Genomic DNA, 22491 nt, shown 5'->3' with positions numbered 1-22491 from the left:
AATTTCTGATTACTATTTTATTCTTTGGCCAGTGGATAGTGTTTATAACAAGGTAAATGTGTAAGAGATTTGGTGTCGCTTGGTCATCTTTTTGGTACATTAAGGTTTGTAAAGCTTTTTCTGTAGTAAGCATGTGCTTTTTCCCAAATTATGGTCTTTTTTCTGTCTAATACATGTTAGAATGTGTTTCAGTACAGAAGCTGCTTGTGAACAGTCATGGGAAAAAGCAAGCACACCCTCCTTCAATTCTAAGTTTTTATTTATCAGGGTCTAAATAACAATTGTGTGGTCCTCTCCAAATTCTATAAACAAACACGACACATTTCAATATGTAGTCATTTTTTCCCGAAAAAGTAACCCAACGTTCAGAAACCAAGTGGGACATATAAGTACACCCTATAATTCAGTAACATATAGAATCAACTTTAGCAACAATAACTTGAAATAAACATTTTCTGTAGAACTTTATCAGTCTCTCACATCATTTTGGGGGAATTTTGACCCACTCTTCTTTACAACATTGCTTCAGTTCTTTGAAGTTTGAAGACATTCGTTCTCTTCACAGCTCTTTTAAGATTCTGTCACAGTAGCTTGATGGGGTTGAGGTCTGACTTGGCCATTCCAACACCTTGATTTCTTTGTTCTTTGGACATTCAGATGTGGATTTGCTAGTGTGCTTGGGATGATTGTCCTTTTGCATGACTCAGTTTTGGCCCAGCTTAAACTGCTGGGCAGATGGCCTCACATTTGTCTCAAGAAAATTCTGGTATAAAGTGGAGTTCATCATTGTCTCAATAACTGGAAATTTCCCAGGTCCTGTGGCTGCAAAACAAGCCCAAATCATCACCCCTCCACCACCATTCTTGACAGTTTGTATGTGGAGATACACTTGGTTTTTGACAAACATGGTGCTGTGCATGGTGATAAAACATCTCCACCTTGGTCTCATCAGTCTAAAAGGATATTGTTCCAGAACTTTTGTGGTTAGTTCAGATGCAATTTTGCAAACCTAAGTTGTGCTGCCATAGTCGTTTTGGAGAGAAGGGCGTTTTTCATAGCCACCTTTCCATGAAAACCACACTTGTCCAGTCTTTTTCTGATTGTGCTGTCATGAACATAAATATTTAATGTGCTAACAGCAGCCTGTAGGTCACATGATTTAGCTCTTTAGTTTTTCTCCACACATTAAACGGTCTGACCTTGGACTGAATTTGCTGGGATGCCCACTCCTGGGTAGATTGGCAACTGTCTTGAAGTCTCTCCATTTGTAAACAGTCCTTCTCACTATAGAGAATTTCAAAAGGGTTTGGAGATGGCCTTATAACCCTTCCCAGATTGATGAGCAGCAACAAATGCTTCTCTTAGGTCATAGCTGGTGTCCTTTCTTCTTGGCATGATGTAGACACACACCTAAGTGCTCCAGAACACCAAACTACTAAATGTTCTGCTTTGATAGAGGTAGTCACACTTCTTTAGGATTCACTAATCTTGTGCATATAAATTAGTAACACCTGGCTGCTTATTACTCTAGTAATGATTGTGTAAGTAGGAAGGATGTACTTATTTTATCCCCACCTGGTTTCTGAATGTTGGTCTACTTTTTTTTAAGGAAAAAAGTCTACATATTGAAATGTGTTGTGTTTTTATTTTTTGTCACCTGAGGTTATTTGTTTGTTTATAGAAGATGGTAAGGACCACACAATTGTTATTTAGATCCTGATAAAGGAAACATAGACTTGAAGGAGAGTGTACTTTCTTTTTCTCATGACTGTAGATTTTGGTGTGACAGAAAGACAATAATAACGAAAGCCTCAAACAAAATTAAGCAGAAAAAACACTATCACACTTATGCTCTAGGCTAATATCTATCTAATGCATGTTTAGCGCAATCCCATAAAAGGCAGTTGAGAGTCAACAACATACACTCATCCAGCATACAGCAGCTTGTTTTGAGTGGTTCTTTTTATCAGTATTTTATTTGGGTAAAAAGGTCACTGTGGTGCACTGTACATGTATTTCTGATGTACAGACATTATCCACTTTATAATCCCCCTTTCTCTCTGCCAATCTTTGTTATATCTCACAATGGTTCTGTACATCATAGACACACTGTCTGCACTTACATTTTGCCTTTGTTTGCAGAAACATATTACATTTAATTCCAGTGACTGTGCAAATAAAAAGGTGAGCAAATCAATGGAACAACAACTTATCTGCCAAATAGCAAGGTTTTTAAAAATCTTTGTCACTCAAAAGAGGTCATTAGTATTTCAATGGAATTTAAAACATACAGAGATGTGACTGAAGACTTTATGTAGATAGACTGGAAATGTATACGGTGTGGCTCTGCACAACCTGCCCCTATTGACAAACCACCACAGTTTTAATAGGAACTTTTAAAATAGTGTTTTAGTGTTTCAGTGTGTGTATTCATTGTGTGAGATAGCAGTTATTCCAAGTCTGCTGTATTTGGATTGTGATTGATGTTAAAACGGTGCATCCTGCTCTGTGCCATCATCTTATATGACTGTGATTTCTCATGAAAAGCCCCCATTGTGGAGCTGTGTATTTGTGCAGACATGAATATGCCGTGATGGATTCAGGCTGTGAAAATCCTTTTGTGCATTCACTCATTAAATTCAATCAGCTAAAAGGTGATCTATCACTCAGGAAATCCTGTGATTGGCCCACCCCTCCTAAACAAAACAAGTTTGCACTTGGTTATTAAAACATAGCCTGAGGGGATGAATCTAGTTTACTTTTTAGAATTTGCCCCTCATTTTATAGGCACATAAAGCCGAATAAACTGCACAGTGAGGAAATGCCTTTATTCTGTCTAGCTTTCTCTAGCTTTCTGTCCTTTCATGTGTCTCACTCTGCAGTAGATTGACCAGAGGTAGAATGAGGGTCAATCTGATGTGTAGGGAAAGATGGGATGGGAAGAGGTGAGAAAATCTCAGGAAGGAAGCTAATGGAAAAGCAAGATGAGGAAATGGGGGATATGAGAGCGCGTGAAAAAGGAAATCTGTGTGGCATGAATGGATTTCAAAATGAGTATTGAATACACATATTTACTCATATTTACACATAACACACATAACCTGTATTTAATTATACAGTAATTATGTCGGAGTGTACTATGCTCCCATCCTTAACCCTTAGTTCCTGATAAACACCATTTTGAGAGTATTTTTTTAAACCTTCTTTGACAGTTTCATAACTCAGACCGCTTGTAATAATATATGTTTGACAATAATATAAAATTATTATATTTACATATAAGCACTGCATCTTTGTTGTCTGATGAACTGGTGAGTAAACCATTTTGGAAAAGACAATAGATGCTTAGCTTATACATGATTCACTCCATATACATGATAGTCTACCTGTTGTAAAGAGAAAATTTGTTCTTTTTCACTACAGTGATGTGGACTTTACCCTCTTGTTTCAAGTGTATTCCAAATGACCCCCATCTAATGGGGCACAAATATTATGCTAAGAGTAAATTGAGACTAACTGGTTGCAGTCTCATTACTAATCAAACGTTGAGGTGACGTGTTTATTATATGAATATACAAAACACTGTAGAAATACTGTGGTTCGTGGTGGAGCCATCCATTACGGATGATGAATGAATTAATGAATTATTAAATTCTAGTGAATTAATGAATTAATTATTCAGTCCTACCTTGCATTTTTTGTAAACTGTAAATTATAAATCAGAACTGTCCATAAGAGCAGTGTGGTCAGATTAACAAAATGGCTGTGAGAAAAGACACAACTAAATGGTTAATAGTGAAGCAATTATTCATTGTCTCACTATGTTCCCTAGGAATGTGGAAATGTGACTTGATAACATGTGGAGTAAAAGGCCACAATTTCAGGATTTGTAATGTTAGGATTCAGTATCTGATAGTAGCTTAGATATGTCCCAAAGCTAATATTTACCACAGACACACATGGGTCAGAGATTTATGGCCACTCCACTCCACCTGGGTTTTTTAGAAGACTGTAGTGCAACTTTAGATGTACAAGAGACTGGAGTACACTCTATCTCTCTTTCTGTGTGCCTAAAAATCCATGACTGATTCTGCACTATAACAATATTATAATTTTAATTATATTTTAACACTTAGTTGAGAGTGATCCCTGGATGTGTCCCTGTGGAAATTACAAGAGGCAGCTGTGGGCTTATAATCGCTGTGCACTCCGGAACAGTGATGAATAATCAAGGGTAGGGAGATTAAAAGAATACACATGCCTTTACAGACAAAAAAGATTAATCAGTCATATATAATGTGAAATAATTAATTCATGTATTTTTCCAACTAAGGAAATTCACAACTGTTCACTGTTGTGTCATATTTCGCAATAAATGAAAGCATTACAACAGTATTATTTTCTCCCATTTAACATACCCAATTCAAATCATCAGCTAATTACCAAGACCTTCATTGACTGAATTCATTGTGTTTGTCACGTTATGGGGGTGAGAACAGATGCAAGTGCAGGTAAGGCAGTTTAATGGGAAGACAAATCCACAGGGTTAGGCAGAAATCAACAACCATAGACAGGCAAGGGTCAAACAATCATGCACACAATCCAAACTAGGCAAGGCAGATAATCAGAGTCAAGGGAATGACAGAGTCAAAAAACCAGAATAAACAAACAAGGCATCAAGGTTTGGTAACGGCAGAAGCAAAAAGTAACTGAGCATATACTTCACAATGGCTGTGTGTGTGAGTGTCTCTTAAGTAATGTGGTGTGTCTTATTATTCCTCAAGAGAAGGTGAAGTGACAGTGTGTAGCTTTGGGAGTTGTAGTCATCGGCCATGTTTGTAGTTCGTGGTGCATTCTGGGAAACGGAGTCGCTGGTTTGCCTTGACATGACAGTGTTTTTCAGAAGTTGGAAAAACGAATCTTTGCAGGCCTTTCAGGACCTGAGCTACAGGCCAAAAGGAATGCCAAAAAATATTTTGCCATTATTTTAAATCATTATACACAAGTGCAAGCAAATGAGCACAGCAATATAGCATAGCGGGAGGTATTCATTATATATCTACTCAACACAATACTACACAAAACACTATAAACAAAGCAGTAAATGATCAGTTTACCCAAATTTCCATCACATTTTACCTACTTTAATGTAAATTCTAAATGTGAGTCAATTCCAGATCATGCATATCAAAATAAGTGTAGATGATATGTGTTTATATTTGGTGTTTTGTACATGTCTCTTTTTGGCAGGTTTGCATGTTCAGGTTTTTATAAACATACCTGCTATCTGAGAAATAACTAAAGCAACACCAGCATGATTTCAGTCCAGTTGAATTCATCTAGAATGAATGCTGTGACATTCTTCACACCCTGTACAGTTTTGCAACGAGGACAACAAGGATATGCAGTAGTTGTCCTTTCTTAGATATTCAATGTTACAGGAGGCCAAATTAAACGGCCAAGCATTAACACCATTGATTTTGCCAGAAGCTGAACTGTTCTGAATCCTCTCGATGCTATACCTGAAAATGCTCCTACGCTAGAATGTCCAAATGGTAGTGAACTGACTGGGAACGTGATTGTCCTGATTGGTTGGATGTTGGTAGTACACATCTCCCATTAACCTGGAGACAATTATTTTATTATCAGCTACCTGAATGTGAGGACACCTTCTACAAATGTTACAAAAAGTGTTCTGATTCCTTGTATTCTTATGATTCATCTGAATTCAACACCTTGGGGAGATTTTGGCCGATGTGTCAGACAGCACTCTCCTGCATCATTATCAAAACACCAACTCACTATCAACCCACATCACTTGTAGAGAGTCATAAAATTCATGTCAAGGCACATTGAGGCTGTTCTGGGAGCTTGTGATGGCCCTGGCTAAGGCACTAGTGTTAAACACACCATTTCTAGAGAAACAGGACATTTCAGACAAAGGAAAATGCATCTGAACTGTAAGAGGTGCAACCAGTTGATAATCAAAATGGCTGAAATAGTATATTTATACATAGTGCATATAGAGTATATTCTGTATGTACTGCATGAACTCCCTTCCCACAACTGTTACAACCTGTCAGGCCTCATCTTTTGTTCTGGTTGACTATTTATAATCATAATTCAAAGGCTAAATGACAAAGGTATGGTACTCATTTACCTTTCATTCGTGGAGGCTGCAACCTTACCAACCTAAAAATACCTTGAGAATGCTGGGAGATGGCCTTGTTAGTGAATGTACTTGGCGACATGGAAATGGCATACTGGCTGTTTTTCCTAACACAGTCCCCTCTGAAAGTGTTGGAATGGCAAGGCCAATTGGTTTGTTATTTTGCTATACACTAAAGACATTTTTGTTTAAGATCAAAAGATGAATATGAGATGATAGATCAGAATTTCAAATTTCATTTCCATCTTTACATCTACATGGGTTAAAACAACTTAGAACATGGCACCTGGATCTATTTCTGTTCGTGGAGCAAAAATTAACAAATTATTTTTCTGATATTGGTTAAATATATCAAGCCTCTCTTGCTCACTTGTAATCTACAAACTAGAAGATTGGTTTACATGGTAAAACTATCCATATGTGCACTTGTCTCTTATTCTACACTTCTCTTTAATATTTCCTTTATAATCCCAGTATTAACCCACTATTTTGATATTTCTGTCATACTCTGATACTAGAGCCAGCAAACACATGGATGTTAGTATTACCCAATTTATTAATCCACAACCAATATGTTTTATCTTTTGACTATGCTCATGAGTGCATTTTATACTGATAGCACTAATTTGACAGGTACAATATGTTTACTGAAAACAAAACAGAAGTGAGACAGAATACAGTCTAAGCATCCAGCTATTAACGGAGCCGATGATGACAAACGTGCTGCAAACTTTTCACCAAATGACTTAGAACTGAATAATTATGAGCAACAAGTATCATCAATCACATCAATTGAATAGTACGTAAGTTATTATACATGTATAAATAGAATAACACATTCATGTGACACACTGAGAGGAGTGGGTTTCAGTATGTATTCAGTAGTACAGAAAGAACTTTGCTTCAACACTGCTTCCAACTCCAACAGCAATGCAGTGGAGCAGAAATGTGAAACCGGATAGAAAGGTTCTCCCTCGTGGAGAAGTTCCAAGGTGTCTATGTATATCTGTCTCGCCTTGGGAGTCACTGGGCCATTGGAGATGCCTTGAAACAAGAGCACTGGCTAGGAATAGCAATGCAGCAAAGAGATGTGTCCAGAATTTTAGCTACAGTATATTTGACAACAGACTATATAGCAAATTGTCCACGTGGTCAGATGTATGAAAGAGAAACAAATTAGCATAGGCTTCATAGACCTGGGACAAGAGATAATCCTCCAAATATTTGGAAATATTACATTCAGAGCTGTCCAGAAAGTGAGCAGAGCTTTGAAGGGGGAATTAAAGAGGGAATTGGAAATCAAGACTTTTCCCACTTTCATCAGGAAAGCCTGGAATCTCAGTCCAACGTCAAACACAAAGTTTGTTTGCAAATTGGCAAATTTCAGAACAGCTATAGATCTCAGTGTCCTGTTCAGAGAGCCAGTCTGGACAGGCCCACAGGCCAAGACTGATTATCATGAGAATAATTGAGAGAGAGAGGAAGAGTCAGTGCGGCTTTTAATAGAGCCACTTCTATCTTCATGCTGATAAATAATGTACACCAGTCAGCAAATTTGGATTTAACAGATGGTATTGACCTTTTTGGGTAGATAGGAAGGAGATGAGGCAAGGGAGAGGGGGCAGAGCGAGAGAGAGAGAGAGACAGAGAAAGAATGAGTGAGAGAAACATAAAAAGTGGAAGCACCAGAATTACCTAGGGACCGTAAAGACTAACCCATCCATCATGTCTGTTGATTTGTTTTGCAGATTGTTTTACAGCTGCGGTGCGACACAGATTATTGCATAACCAAGTGAATAAATGACAAGCCTCATAAAAAGGGAAAAATCCTGCATTAAGGCATTTGGTCCTTGAGTACACGGCATCCTACTATCACCTTCTGCATACACTCATAAACAGACCAGAGAGACTAGCTGTCTACTAAGCCTTTTGTCGTCTGTCCATTTCCGTTCTTTTATCCCATGCCCCTTATCCTTTTTTTAACTCAAACACTTTATCTTATCAAATTCAGAGTAGGTCCATCAGAGAGTCTGTGTCCTTTACAGGCTCTAGATGGCTGTCAGCAAGTCTATAACTTAACATTTCATCTGGCATTTCCACTCTACATTCATAAGCACCACTACATCATTCTATTGCCCTATTCAAATTTGCCTTATTCAGAGCTGCATTTGGGATGCAGCCATTGTTCAGCAGATGAGAAAGAGAGGGTTTGCGGTATTCATTATAACACCTGCAATGTACGTTGGAGCACCACATGGGACACCAGCAAAAGACAAACCACCAGTGAAAAGACAAGTGAACAGAAAGGTCTGTGATGATATAAACACAGATATTAAAATTCTTTCAACTGCTGCTCTGTATAAGGGAGGGATAGGGTGTGGATAGTTGAGTAGCAATATTTGCAGTATCACTGTACACTGGAACCTACATAGAACAAGATCAAGCTATATACCAGGCATCTTCATACGATATGTTTATGCATATATTACACTTGTTCTTTGTCTAATGCCATATACCGTGACATATATACATGCATATACAATGCATTCAGAAAGAATTCAGACCTCCCCACTTTCCCCCATTTTGTAATGTTACTTTTTTTTCCTTCTTTATTCTTTTTTTTTTTTTTAAATCTGTGTGCAATCAATATATACATGTTGGGTGCCCAGCAAAATCAATTTTTATATTTATATATTTATATATGCAATCATGGTATATGCTCAGAATTGTATTGTTTTAGTGATAAACAAAGTAGCCTGAAGGAACACTGCAGTTAGTGGTCTGATTTGCTTTAACAGAAGAACAGTGTCATCTAGTGGTTCTGTCCATCCAGTGAGTTAAACACTTTGGTAAACAAAAGCATTTACATAGAACAAAAACTTAAAAGGCACATGTCGTTCCTGTTATAGCCTATTTACTACACTATATATTCTGATACAGATTGACTATGTGTCTCTGAAACACAAATAAATAAGGACACATACACATGACTGGTACATGAATGACAAGTCAATTTGCCGATATGTCAATACATTGACCTAAGTTCTTATTGCATCGCTCGAGCAAATAGTTTACACATAAGGCATAAAATACGCACATATTTGTCTACCACAAACATAATTATTAATTAGGCTAATTAATGATATGCCTACCCCTAAATTTAACCCTAACCTTAAATTCAGGAAACATTTTCACTGTTTTAGTTTGCTTAGTAAAACCTATAGATTTAAAAAATCTAAATAGTCAGATATTCTTATCATTGTGGAGACATTTGGTCCTCACTAAGACACCAAGATATAAAATCATAATCCCCACAAACAAGAACAGCAAATTAACTAATTTAAAGAAATATGATTAAAATAAAAATAAATAAATACAATAAGAACACAGGTATATAGTGGAATTAAAAATGAACGGTGTAAAAAAGACAAAGTATTGCACTGTGCAAGTGACTGAGTGACAATGGAAGTACAACAGACATATAATAGCTCAAGAGATATAAGAGATAACGTAAAGAATGGACAGAAATAGGTATGGAATATGAGAATGTGATAACTGCTAACACGTGTGCTGTATCCTGGATGTGAATTTGACTGCAGTCGTTAGGCAGGGGCATACAGCGCCATTAAAACAGTGTACAAATATTACTTTGACCACTTTTAGATGGGGAACTGTGTAAACATGCTTTGAGTTATGACTGGACTGATTCCTCTTGCCACATATCCTAGGCATTTCATCAGTGTTTTGGGATGTAACAGTAGGCCTAATTCTAGGCAAGCAGGCTTGTGTTTTAATCTTGAATACATTTCCATCCTCATCCTAGGGGTCTTCATCAAGTTCACTTGCTTAGACTTATAGTAGTAGATTTTTAAAATGACCTGCATGAATAAACACCCATGCAAACACCCAACCACACCAAGCTTGGCCAGAGGAAAACAGATCATCTTTCAAGGCTTCTCTTCAGCATGAAGCATGATTCTGCTGGAAGGCTTTCAGCTTACAAGAATTCTGTTTCAGAGAACTGTCCTAAAAGTTTTCTTGAACTCTTTCAGAAGCATGGATTTCAGCAACACTACACTCTTCAGCAGAAGCCAGCAACTAAATGCAGTAAAATTATTTTAACAAAATAAAAGTCAGTTGGAGGAAAGGAAAGATAAGAAGAAAAGTAGACAAAGAAGAAGAAGAAGAGGAGGTTTGTTGACACTGTTTGTTTTTATGGAATCTTAAAAATTCTGAAACACATTTTGAATGTGAAAACAACTAAAACCTAAACAACAAATGATATATATAATTTTACTGTAGTGTGTGTGTGTGTGTGTGTATATACACATTTATATTATATATATTTATCCATCTATATCCATCCATCCATTTTTTTATACCGCTTATCCTTCAGGGTCACGGGGAACCTGGAGCCTATCCCAGGGCGCATGGGGCACCAGGTGGGGTACACCCTGGACAGGGTGCCAAAGTCCATTGGACTCATATAAACACTCTGGGTATTAATTCAACACTAGGGATTTTACTGTGTATGGACACTTTGGACATGTTAATCAGACTATCATGTATGTCTTTGGACCGGGGGAACTCTGCACACACAGGGCAGTGGCGGGAATCGAACCCCCAACCGTGGAGGTGTGAGGGCACATGGGATATCCATCTTCTATACCGCTTATCCTTCCTTCAGGGTCACAGGGAAACCTGGAGCCTATCCCAGGGAGCATCGGGTACAAGGTGGGGTACACCGTGGACAGGGTGCCAATCCATCGCAGGGCACACTCACATTCACACACCACGGACACTTTGGACGTGCCAATCTGGGGGAGGAAACCAGAGTACCCGGAGGAAACCCCCACAGCACGGGGAGAACACGCAAACTCCGCACACACAGGGAATCGAACCCCCGACCCTGGAGGCGAACATGCTAACCACTAAGCCACCATGCACCCTATATATATATATATATATATATATATATATATATATATATATATATACACACATGTCAATGTCACATGTGCAACTTATTTAACTGTTTTTTTAACTTTTTTTTTAAATATCATTAAAAAATTATCAAATTTGAATTGAAAGTAGTTATAAATGTTTACACGCCCTTTCCCCCACCACCGAGTTTCTGTTTTATTTAACATTGTTTGCGTCTCTGATAATTTATTCTCTTTGACCTTAGAGAAAGGTTTACACCTCTGTCAAGCTTTTACTTTATGACACAAGTTTACCCCTCTGACAGAGTTTCCCCTCTTTGACAGAAATGTACCCTTCTCTGTTCGCCTCTCTCCTCCATGTTGACTGCTTCTGGCTTCACTGTATTTGTCGCAGGGGTCGAAACAAGCCGAACTCTTCCACAGGAAAAACCCTCTGTGTACAGGGAGCAGGTCCTGCTCTGAAAACACCGTCTCGAAGCAACACACCACGTTTTCAACTGTTTCTTGGTCGATGAAAAAGTTCGTGTCGGTTTTTTTTTCTGTCCATGATGTGTGTATTAGTGAGTGTGAGGATGAGCTGAGTCGGAGTGCTTGTAGCGGAGGAAAGTTTTGAGAAAAGTTGCGGTAATAAAATGGAGAGAACAGCTGAGAGTGGGCTGAGGAGGCTGGCGGCGCTGGAGACCTCTACAATCCTGCCCTCTTACTCCCTGCGTCGAGTGCAACAAAAACAACCATAAGGTGACGTTTAAACGAAAACTTTTGTTTCCCAGTAAAAACAACAACAACAACAACAACAATACAGCTAGATTCAACTTTAGTTGTAGTAAAACCTATAAACACAAGTGGGAGAAAAAGCCCACCCGTTTAGCGCTTTACCGTTCACCTTTTTGTCCAGGCCTCGGGAAAACAGTGACGTGCGGGAGCTGTATAACATCGCTCTTTGTTTTAGAGATGGTTTTACACTGTAGAGAAATATGTAACGTTTGAATTTTTTGCTCGCTCATTCATTTTTATAAAGTTACTAAGAAAACCCCCGCTATACATTGTGTATAAGGTGAACTTTGCCTCTTTACTTCAACCCTAAATATAAAGTTAGTGAACATGTTTTTGGCTACATTCCTCTCACTCGGGTTACTGTAAAGAAAAGCCACTACAGTACCACCACAAAGCGCCTCTTACTTCTTTCGCCGCCTTGTTTAGTGTTTTAATGCTGTTTTAATTTTACAGTTTCACATGCTATCACTGCAGCTTGTCTAGTTAGCCTGGAGAAGTCTTTTTTTTTTTTTTTCCAGCTACACTCCGGGAACCCACTGCCCTGTAGATTCCCATACCTTACTGACTCCCAGCACTCCTGAAGAAGCACTCGGACAACTGAAACACACACACCCCCACCCACCTGAAACAGGTCACACACAAGCACACAAAACTGCACAGGCATCTGAAACAGCACACACACACACACACACACACCTGAAACAGGTCACACACAAACACACGAAACTGCACAGGCATCTGAAACAGCACACATACACACACACACACACACACACACATACATCTAAAACGGCGCGCACACACACACCTGAAACAGGTCACACACACTGGAAACAGTGCAGACACACCTGAAACAGTGTGCTGTCATCTGAAACAGCAAACACACCTGAAACAGGGCACACACACACACACCTGAAACTGTGCATAGGCATCTGAAACAGCACACACCTCTGAAACAGGGCACACACACCCGATCCAACTCATTATTAATCTTCAGGAGCTGGTTCAGGTATTATGAGCAGGAAGCTGAGCGCTGCAGTGCGATAGGAAGCACTAGAGCTGAGAAACTCTGCCCTGCTGAGATCTTGGTCTGACCAGCCACAGCTCAGCATGTGTTCATCTAGGTTAGATAAAGCTACATGAATCTTATATTTTTAGCTTTCCTGTAGTCATTCTTATGTTAGACAGTAGCTAATTACATTAACCATATTTTCTATTACTTGTATACTAATGCGTGTTATAGAAAAAGTAAGAATACAATGTTCTTGCATGAAATTCCAGTACAAAATTGCATTGTAACACAACTGTAAGACATACTTAAAGGCAGATATTTGTATTTAAAAACTATTGCTGTATTATGGCATTGTGTGTAAATTTCTGACATCTACGGCAAGAATTCTGACATGGATTCTTTTTTTTTTTTCATTCTTTCAGATTGATAGACTTTGCATTTGCATATTACCCGAGGAGAAGATCGTTCTCTGGTAGAACCCGGTGACTGTTCTTGTCATCCTTGTTTATTGTGGCATTGAAAGATCCTGTCTGTGCCTTTGGCTGGCACGGGTTATGAGGATGTGCTGCCCGCATTGGGTGCGAAGGATCCTGACGTGATGGGGTGCAGGACGAGCAAGGTCCTCCCAGAACCACCAGCAGACGTGCAGCTAGATCTTGTCAAGAAGGTTGAGCCTCAGCAAACTGATGTCTATAAGAACTTTATTCGTGTGGATGGCAGTGACAAGAAAACGGGCTCTCCTTCCCCTCAGGGTCAAAGCCAAGCTACAGGTGCTGCCACTAATTCCCCTACAGCAGGAAAAGGCCAGCTGGAGCCCTCAGAACCACGGCGAAACAAAGTGGCCAAGTACCGGGCCAAGTTTGACCCTCGGGTGACAGCTAAGTATGAGATTAAGGCGCTCATTGGGCGTGGCAGCTTTAGCCGGGTGGTGCGGGTTGAACACAAGGGTACACGGCAGCCATATGCAATCAAAATGATTGAGACTCGATGGCGTGAGGGTCGCGAGGTGTGTGAGTCGGAGCTGCGAGTCCTGCGGCGTGTACGCCATACCAACATCATCCAGCTGATGGAGGTTTTCGAGACGGCTGAGCGTGTCTACATGGTGATGGAGCTGGCCACAGGGGGTGAACTCTTTGACCGCATCATCGCACGCGGTTCCTTCACTGAGCGGGATGCCACACGTGTACTCCGCATGGTGCTGGACGGTGTCCGTTACCTGCACATGCTAGGCATTACACACCGTGACCTCAAGCCTGAGAACCTGCTCTACTACCACCCTGGTGCTGACTCCAAGATCATGATCACCGACTTTGGTCTAGCGAGTACACGCAAAAAGGGTGACGAATGCCTTATGAAAACCACTTGTGGCACACCTGAATACATCGCGCCTGAAATCCTAGTACGCAAGCCTTACACCAATGCTGTGGACATGTGGGCACTGGGGGTTATCTCCTACATCCTGCTCAGTGGCACCATGCCCTTTGAGGACGACAACCGCATGCGCCTCTATCGGCAGATCCTGAAGGGGAAGTACAGCTTCTCTGGGGAGGTGGGAATCTATGAAGTATTCTAACGTTATTCTGGTCTCATGCATATTCTTACAGGGAGCTGAGCTGAAGAAGGGAAACTGCTTTATTTTCCAAACTGTAGACATACGTTCTGACAATAAGATGGTACAAACTGGTAAAGAAAATCTGAGTAATGCGTTACATTAAGTTTCCCTTAACTATCATTATGTACTGTGTTGGTTAACATTAACAAAGAGTGAACTTCAGCATTAATGCACCATAAAGTAAAGTTAAACAAATTGATGTTTGTTTAAAATGGTAATGAACATACCTGCATTGACTAAAGTTTATTCAATCCATGACTAAAACAATCAACAAAAGTTATGTTATCGTATGTGCCTAAATGTCCACGTATAAATACTGGAACTTGATATTCAGAATTTTGCCAGTTAACACCTGCAAATATGTTCTTTAATGCGATGTCCATATTGATTATTGTGCATTTCATTGACTTACTTATAAATTTAGTCTACTCATTGATGGAATAGACAATAGTTCATGCAGGTGTTCATTATTTGATATATTATTAAAAATATCAATTAATTAAAGTATTAGTTGTTTTTCAATAGTACTTATGGTTTAGTTCATGATTGCTTATGTAAGCGTATGCTAAAGTTCATGATTTGTTCATTTCAACTAATGCATTAAACAATGACAGTTAACCGACCATTAATGTAAAGTGTTAGCAGATTTTGAAAGAGATGCATGGTTATGTTATTATTCTATACTGTTCAAGCCAGTGACTGATTGGATGTGCCACAGTGAGTCTTCTGTATAATCTATGGATATGTGCTAAAGGGATAAAAAAAAAGTGTTGATTAATACAGTATTTGTAATGGTATTGTACTACAACCCCAATTCCGAAAAAGTTTGGACAGTATGGAAAATGCAAAAAAACAAACAAAAAGAGTCATTTGAAAATTCAGTTCACCCTGTACTATATTGAAAACACATTATTAACACATTATTTGATGATTTACTTTGTGAATTTAATTTATTTTTGAAAATATACACTCATTTCAAATCTGATGACTGCAACACACTCCAAAGAAGTTGGGACAGTCGACTGTTTCCCACTGTGTAACATCACCTTTATAACACTTAACACTTATTAAGTGTTTGGTCACTGAAGACACAAGTTGGTTAAGTTTAACAAGTGGAATTTTCCCCCATTCATCCATTATGCATTTCTTCAGCTGTGCAACTGTACAGGGCCTTCATTGCCTTATTTTGCACTTCATAATGCACAACACATTCTCTATTGGAGACAGGTCAGGACTGCAGGCAGGTCATGCTAGCACTCTGCTTACGCAACCATGCACTTGTAATCCGAGCAGAATGTGGTTTGGCGTTGTTCTGCTCTGGATGGCTGCATATGTTGCTCCAAAATGTGTACATATCTTTCTGCATTAATGCTGCCCTCACAGATGTGCAAGTTACCCATGCCATGGGCACTGACACACCCCTATACCATGACAGAGGCTGGCTTTTGGACCCGACGCCGATAACAGCTTGGATGGAGAACATGACGGCTGTTTTGTCCAAAAACTATTTGAAATGTTGACTCGTCTGACCACAAAACACAATTCCACTGTGCTACCATCCATCTCAGATGAGACCGAGCCCAGAGAAGTCAGCGGCGCTTCTGTACAGTGTTGATGTATGGCTTCTGCTTTGCATAGTAAAGCCTTAACTTTCATCTGTGGATGCAGCGGCGCATGGTGTTGATTAACAAAGTTTTACCAAAGTATTCCCGAGTCCATGTCAGGATATCCATTACAGACTCATGACATTTTTTAAGACAGTGGCGTCTGAGGGATCGGAGATCACGCGCATTCAAAAGTGGTTTTTGGCCTTGCATTTTACGCACCAAGATTTGACCGGATTCCTTGAAAATTTTAATTATATTGTGCACTGTAGAAGGTGAAATGCCCAAAATCCTACCGATTTGTCTAGGGATGCACCGAAATGAAAATTCTTGGCCGAAGCCAAAACCGAATATAATGAAAAACTTGGCCAAAAGCCAAAGGCCGAAACCGAACACATTTTTTCGCGTTTTTTCCATTTATTTTACCATTTTTTTTCACTATTGCATAAATTAAATAGTCAAAATGTGCTTTTTACTATTTTGTCTTGCTTTTCAAAGAAAAAAATCAATTACAAAAACTACAATTTCAAAATATGTATTTAACACTGAACATTTTTTTTTTCATTCCAGCAGGCATAGGCTACCAACAAGGCACAATATAACTTTAAATAAATAAATGATTAAAATAAAAAATATTTTGATGTGGTCATCTTTGAGCCCCCCTTGAATAGCCTATGTTAGGCCTATAACTGACTGCTGAAAGAATGGAACACTTTGTAGCCTACAACAAAAAAGTGCATTGACGAGTGCTAAAAATGGTTCTATTCGGTTCTATACGGCTGATTATATTGGGGATATATACCACTCGCGTCCCTGTACACCTCGCGGAGTATTATAGTAGATATAGTATAGTTAGATACGTTGTTAATGTTATGTTCCCTTAAATAAATACGTCTTTACCTGCTTCCGTACTCTACTCCCTTACGTCTCGCGACGTGACAGAATACTCCGGAACAGAAACAAAACAAATGCACGTGTCCACAGTAAACAATGTCACGGTTGTCAACATCCGAAGAGCATGCGCTCGTGCACGTAGCTCATGCATGCGCGCACCCCCTCATCGCTCCGAGATCGCTGCCGGAAGTGGAGGTCGTGACATTCGCGCGTCTCACTCTGGTTGCTAGGCTATTTTGGCGCGTCATCAAACACGTCATTGTTTGGTCAAATTTATTCGGCCTTTTCACTTATTCGGCCGAACACCGAAAGTGCTTTTTTTTTGCTATTTTCAGCCGAATAATTTCGGTTGCCGAACATTCGGTGCATCCCTAGATTTGTCTTTGGGGAATGTTGTTCTCGAAATGATTATTTGCTGATGCATCTGTTGGCAGACTGACGAACCTCGACCCATCCTTGCTCATGAAGGACTAGGCCTTTTTTGGAAGCTCTTTATATACCATGATTAGACGATTACCTCACCTGTTTCACATCACCTTCTTATTTAAACTTGCCAAATCGCTATTAGTCCTAAATTGCCCCTGTGCCAACTTATTTTGGAACATGTTGTATGCATCAATTTCAAAATAAAAGTTTACCTTCAAAAAACTATGCAGTTGATTAGGTAAAACATCAAATACCTTGTCTTTATATGTTTTTTGTTTAAATACAAGTCAAAGTACATTTACAAATTACTCCTCTTTGTTTTTATTTGCATTTTCCATACTGTCCCAACTTTTTCAGAATTGGGGTTGTAGTTATTAATCAGACTAACTAGTTATTAATCTGTTAGTAATCAGATGTGTCTCATTGCTGTGGCACAGATTGTTTAGGCTTACTAGTTTTTGGCGTGATTATGCAGCTCTATGCTGTGATGTATTCAGGGCCCTCTGGTGGTTTGTGGTATAGCATAAAAACTCTGACAGCCTGTTGTTATAAAGCTACATGAGGACATGTAGACATTCAGCCAGTCCATTCACAATCTGCATTCCTAAGCAGAAATATTCCCCAGAAGGCCACTGTCACGACACCAGAAAACAATACCCCATGATCGTCTGGCCTCTCGTCCCTCTCTGCAAGTTCATTATAAACTTTATTATAAACCTCCTTTACCGTAAATGCTCTCTTGATGAATGAATTGCTTGACTGTCCAATACCAAATTTATGGTTGTGCTGTTGAGGGAGTTTACTTGTGTTGTGGATTCTGTGTTTGGTTTTGTCTTTGTGTGTACTTGTGTGTGTGTGTGTGTGTGTGTGTGTGTGTGTGTGTGTGTGTTGACTGGATGGAAACCAGAGCTTTCCTGTGATCACATCATATCCCACACTAACCCTTTGCTGCAGTGTTGTCTGTAAGATTGTGTGCGTCAGAGTGTCTGCTGCTTACACAAAAATCTGTGGGCTTTTAAAAAAAAGAGTTCTACAAAGCATGTGTTTTGTTCTCTATGCGAAGTCAACAATGCGGTGGGTCTGTGAGATGTAAACAGCAAGGTTAAAAATTAACCGGCAGTTTTTAATTTGTCATATTAGTCAGGTTAAATGTTTACAAAACCTAGTAGTTTTCTCATGGCTCTCCTCAGTGAACAAACTAATCTTCCAAAAATGACCATGCTCATGTGGAGTAACTTTGCCTAAAAAACACAAACATTGTTGGCAATTTCATTCCAACAGTTCTAAATATTATGAAACTACTCATAATAGATTCAGAGTATGTATGTTTCTTTATAAAAACCTTTGATTAATTGACTTTGTATTGGATAAATTTAGTTTATTATATCTTGTTATATCTTTATTAAAGCCTTAAGATATATATTTTATAAACTACTTAAAAAAAGTGACTAAAACAACTAGTCTGGCTGAATTGTTTGTGCATTAGTGTTTTACATCTGAAACAGAAGAACATTATTTATTAGTTAATTATTTAGTTGACTCCATGCCATATAAATACTGATAATGATAAATGCTTATATCATACTGATATATGAAAAGAAGAAGAATCAAAACGGTTTGACATCATTCTGAAAAGACACTTCTTTATGTATTTTGTATACGTGAAAACTACATACATGGGATTTGTTCTGAACTCTGTCTTGAAAAAAGTTTTATTTATTTCTGCATTTCATGTAATTTTCCTGCTTTCCTCACCAGCCATGGCCGAGTGTGTCGAACCTGGCGAAGGACTTCATTGACCGCGTGCTCACTGTGGACCCGAGCGACAGGTTGACGGCCGGTCAGGCGCTCAAGCACCCGTGGATTGTTAGCATGGCTGCTTCGTCTTCCATGAAGAACCTCCAGCGCTGCATCTCTCAGAACCTGCTCAAGAGGGCGTCGTCGCGCTGCCAAAGCACAAAGTCAGCACAGTCAACGCGCTCCAGCCGCTCCAGCAAGTCAGGCCGAGCACGACGCGTCAGAGAGAAGGAGTTGAGGGAGCTCAACCGCCGCTACCAGCAACAGTACAACGGCTGAACCTGCAGTCACACTGCACATGCTGGTACCGACACTCTGGGACCCACTAGACATGTGCCGATAGTCTTTTATGCCATATTTTACAATAGTTTATTTTTCCTGTCCCTGAACTCTATTCATAAGGCAGCCTAAGGTCTTATAAGATTTAAAGGCCTCTTCATATGGCTCCTTCATTGTGAAGGCAGTCCCATAATCCTTTTCACCAATGAGAAATCAATAAAATTTGGGAAAAAAGACAGCAAACAGAACAGTCACTTGGTCTTCTCTGACTAAACAATAATTTAGTCATTTTTAGAATATCCTTATACCTTTTGAGATCTTAAACAATGAGGAAAAATTAAGCCATTATCTTAATTATAAAATATCATATCGGCACATGACTAGGACCCACATGCTGTGAGCGGAAGTGGTAAAGTGGAACAGGAGTGGCGTGTACTTACGAGTCTGATGGAAGAACTCTGAGAGACAACCCCCTTGCTGACCACAGAGCCAATTAGCAAATAAATATATCTCACTCATTCTCCAGTCCATCTCTGTGCTTGTGTTTTTCCTTTATGCTCATGTTATTTGTGTGTTTTTTCCCCTTATTTATTTATTGTTAATGTTTTTCATTGTTGTATTGTCTATGGAGTTACTGTCTGATTAAGCATTTTACCTGATTGTATCTGTTGAACAGAATTCTACATAATGAAGTTGCTGGAAGGAGTACTAAATCCGTGTTCGCTGTTTTTTTAGACCTTCCTGATTTTTGCTGTGAATTATTTTTGTTAACCGTTATAGTTAGTTGCTCTATAGGGTCATATTGATGCTGTTAATTGTTTCCCATTTTTCACAGTTTATTGAATTAATTTCAAATATGAAGGTGAAACTATACCTTTTCTTACTAAAGAACCCACTTGGGTGAAGTCATTATTTATGGGAGCTCTTTACAATGAGTTCTCTAATGATACTGCTTAAAGTAATTCCTGTCACCTCTAAGCATTTTGATTTACATGATTGACCTACAGTATGTAACGCTGATTTACAGTAATTTTTGTCTTTAAATAAAATGAACACCCTAAGAATTTGCGCTAATATGCAGTACGTTATGATTGTATAAGTTTCATTCAAACGTAGACATGTTTTATATGTGATCTTATTAATCACATCAGTCAGCTCATTAAACCATTTGACATATTTGGTACTTAACTGTACTTTTTTAGAACATTGGGTACATTGGGATTTATCGCACGATGAATGAGCGTATTTTGTAACCAGGATCAGCTTGGTATCTTGTCTTAATTTAGGAATCTTCCCACACTTGTGAAAGCGCCCTAATACATTTATTAGTAAACATTAACGTTGTATTCATTTGAAAAATGAATTAGGTATTTTTGGTTCTGCTTTTTCCCCACTGAAGTGGCCAAACAGATCAATTTAAATGCTATTGAAAAAATACTTTCTTGTTAGTGTAACATTCTGCTATACTTCTCTCATTCAAGACGTAAAGTTCTTTTATCAGTATGAATCAACACAAGAAGTGATTTACAAAACAAAACAGTAAATTCTACTTCTTTTGGGAAAACCACTGTTTTATAATTGTGTGTTTTTAACTAAACGAGACGGTTGTTTTTAAGGAAGGAAATTTAAAAGTGTTAATAGTTTGAATTGACATCTGATTCATTAATAAAATTTATCATTTGCCTCGTTGTCAGTTAAGGAAATGTGCTGCAAAAAAAGTAGAAAGAGTAGCGAGTTCCTGGATTTCCAAAGACGTACAGTATGTGAGTTCAGTTGTTTGTATAAACCTAGTTTGATCAATTTTCCATTTGAAGCCGCTGATACAACACTGTCTCTTGAAGGAAAAGTGTAAATATGTGTTGTGTTTGTGTTGTTTTTGTTTTAATGAAGATTAATGTTGGAACCCCCCCCCCCAGAATACTGAATTGTTAGTTGTTTTTTTAATCAAATGTCTCAATTAAAGAGTTTCATGTAAGATGTTCTGCTGTTGTTCGGTTTTCTCTCTTCTATTATTTGAGCAACAGCCCTGTGCCAAGGTGTATTCCCACCTCTCGCCCCATTGATCCTGGGCTAAGCTCCAGATCCAACACGATACTAACCAGTAAAAAGCGCTTACTGCAGTACGGAAGACGAACAAATTAATGTAGTGCTGCACCTGAAGTACATACATTTTACAGTTCGTTGCATGCCACTTAAGTGTGATTGATCTTCTTGCATACAATTATAACTGAATTCATGATCATATAAAATTGTCATTTTTTATAGCGCCATCTGTGGTCATAATATGAATTACATATTGATCACTTTTGTGCTATAATTATTTCAGATTAATGTTATGCAAGGAAATGTATTATAGTTAGTTTTTTTTTAATCTAGGCTAGTTTTATTTATTTTTTATTTATGATTAGAATATAGAAAAGAAGAGCACAGAAATATAATAACTGTACTTGCCCTTTATGATATTTTCTGCATTTCGGTGTTCCACATTGTAAACAACAGCGCTGCAAGATGTGACGCGCTCATAGACCCCGCCTCCAGGCAGACTTCTGATTGGCTAAAGACTGCATCGCTCACCGCTTTGCTCGGCGTATCTGTCTGTGATTGGTTAGAGCCTGTTCTCTGACTCTCGGATTACAGTGGCAAAGCAAACAGCGTTTATAAACCAGCTATGTCTGTTAGCAAGCTGGCGCTAAATATACCGTTTAACAAAGAGCTGCTTTACATGGGATTTATTACATCGCATTAAACTTTACTGGAGCATGGCATGAAAGGTTCTGTAATGTGAAAGAGTGAGTAACTTTTCTGAGGTTCTGTAGATAACTGATGGTTCTGCTGAGACGCGCTGTTTGTTAGCTGTCGGTAGCTAGTTTTGGCAGCATGTCCAAAGACGCATGTGTTAGAGATATTTATTTACGGACTTTAATTAACATTCATTTGCAATGTAATATATAACTAGAACCATAAACCAGCTCTACCAATAG

General features: G+C 38.8%; 1 protein-coding gene across 2 annotated transcripts; it reads left to right on the top strand.

Moving 5' to 3' along the window:
* Positions 1–11297: 11297 nt before the first annotated feature.
* Positions 11298–21988, top strand: pskh1 (protein serine kinase H1). Of its 2 annotated transcripts, XM_053623155.1 has the most exons (4): positions 11298–11850; positions 12405–12517; positions 13321–14447; positions 19193–21988. In XM_053623155.1, the coding sequence occupies exons 3-4, from the start codon at positions 13497–13499 to the stop codon at positions 19508–19510; spliced, it is 1269 nt and encodes a 422-aa protein (XP_053479130.1). In that variant the 5' UTR covers positions 11298–11850; positions 12405–12517; positions 13321–13496; the 3' UTR covers positions 19511–21988. The 2 variants fall into 2 exon arrangements, with proteins under 2 accessions (XP_053479130.1, XP_053479129.1); XM_053623154.1 differs by lacking the exon at positions 12405–12517.
* The last annotated feature ends 503 nt before the right edge of the window (positions 21989–22491 follow it).

The sequence above is a fragment of the Ictalurus furcatus genome, chromosome 4 (assembly GCF_023375685.1).
Source record: "Ictalurus furcatus strain D&B chromosome 4, Billie_1.0, whole genome shotgun sequence".
In the NCBI taxonomy this organism is placed as follows: Eukaryota; Metazoa; Chordata; class Actinopteri; order Siluriformes; family Ictaluridae; genus Ictalurus; species Ictalurus furcatus.
This window is presented reverse-complemented; position numbering and strand designations above follow the sequence as displayed.

Excerpts from the sequence above, each read along its gene's own strand:
- pskh1 (XM_053623154.1), top strand. The coding sequence starts at position 13,497 with ATGGGGTGCAGGACGAGCAAGGTCCTCCCAGAACCACCAGCAGACGTG. Across the intron at positions 14,448-19,192 it reads AGTACAGCTTCTCTGGGGAG|CCATGGCCGAGTGTGTCGAA; the intron begins GTGGGAATCTAT and ends TTTCCTCACCAG.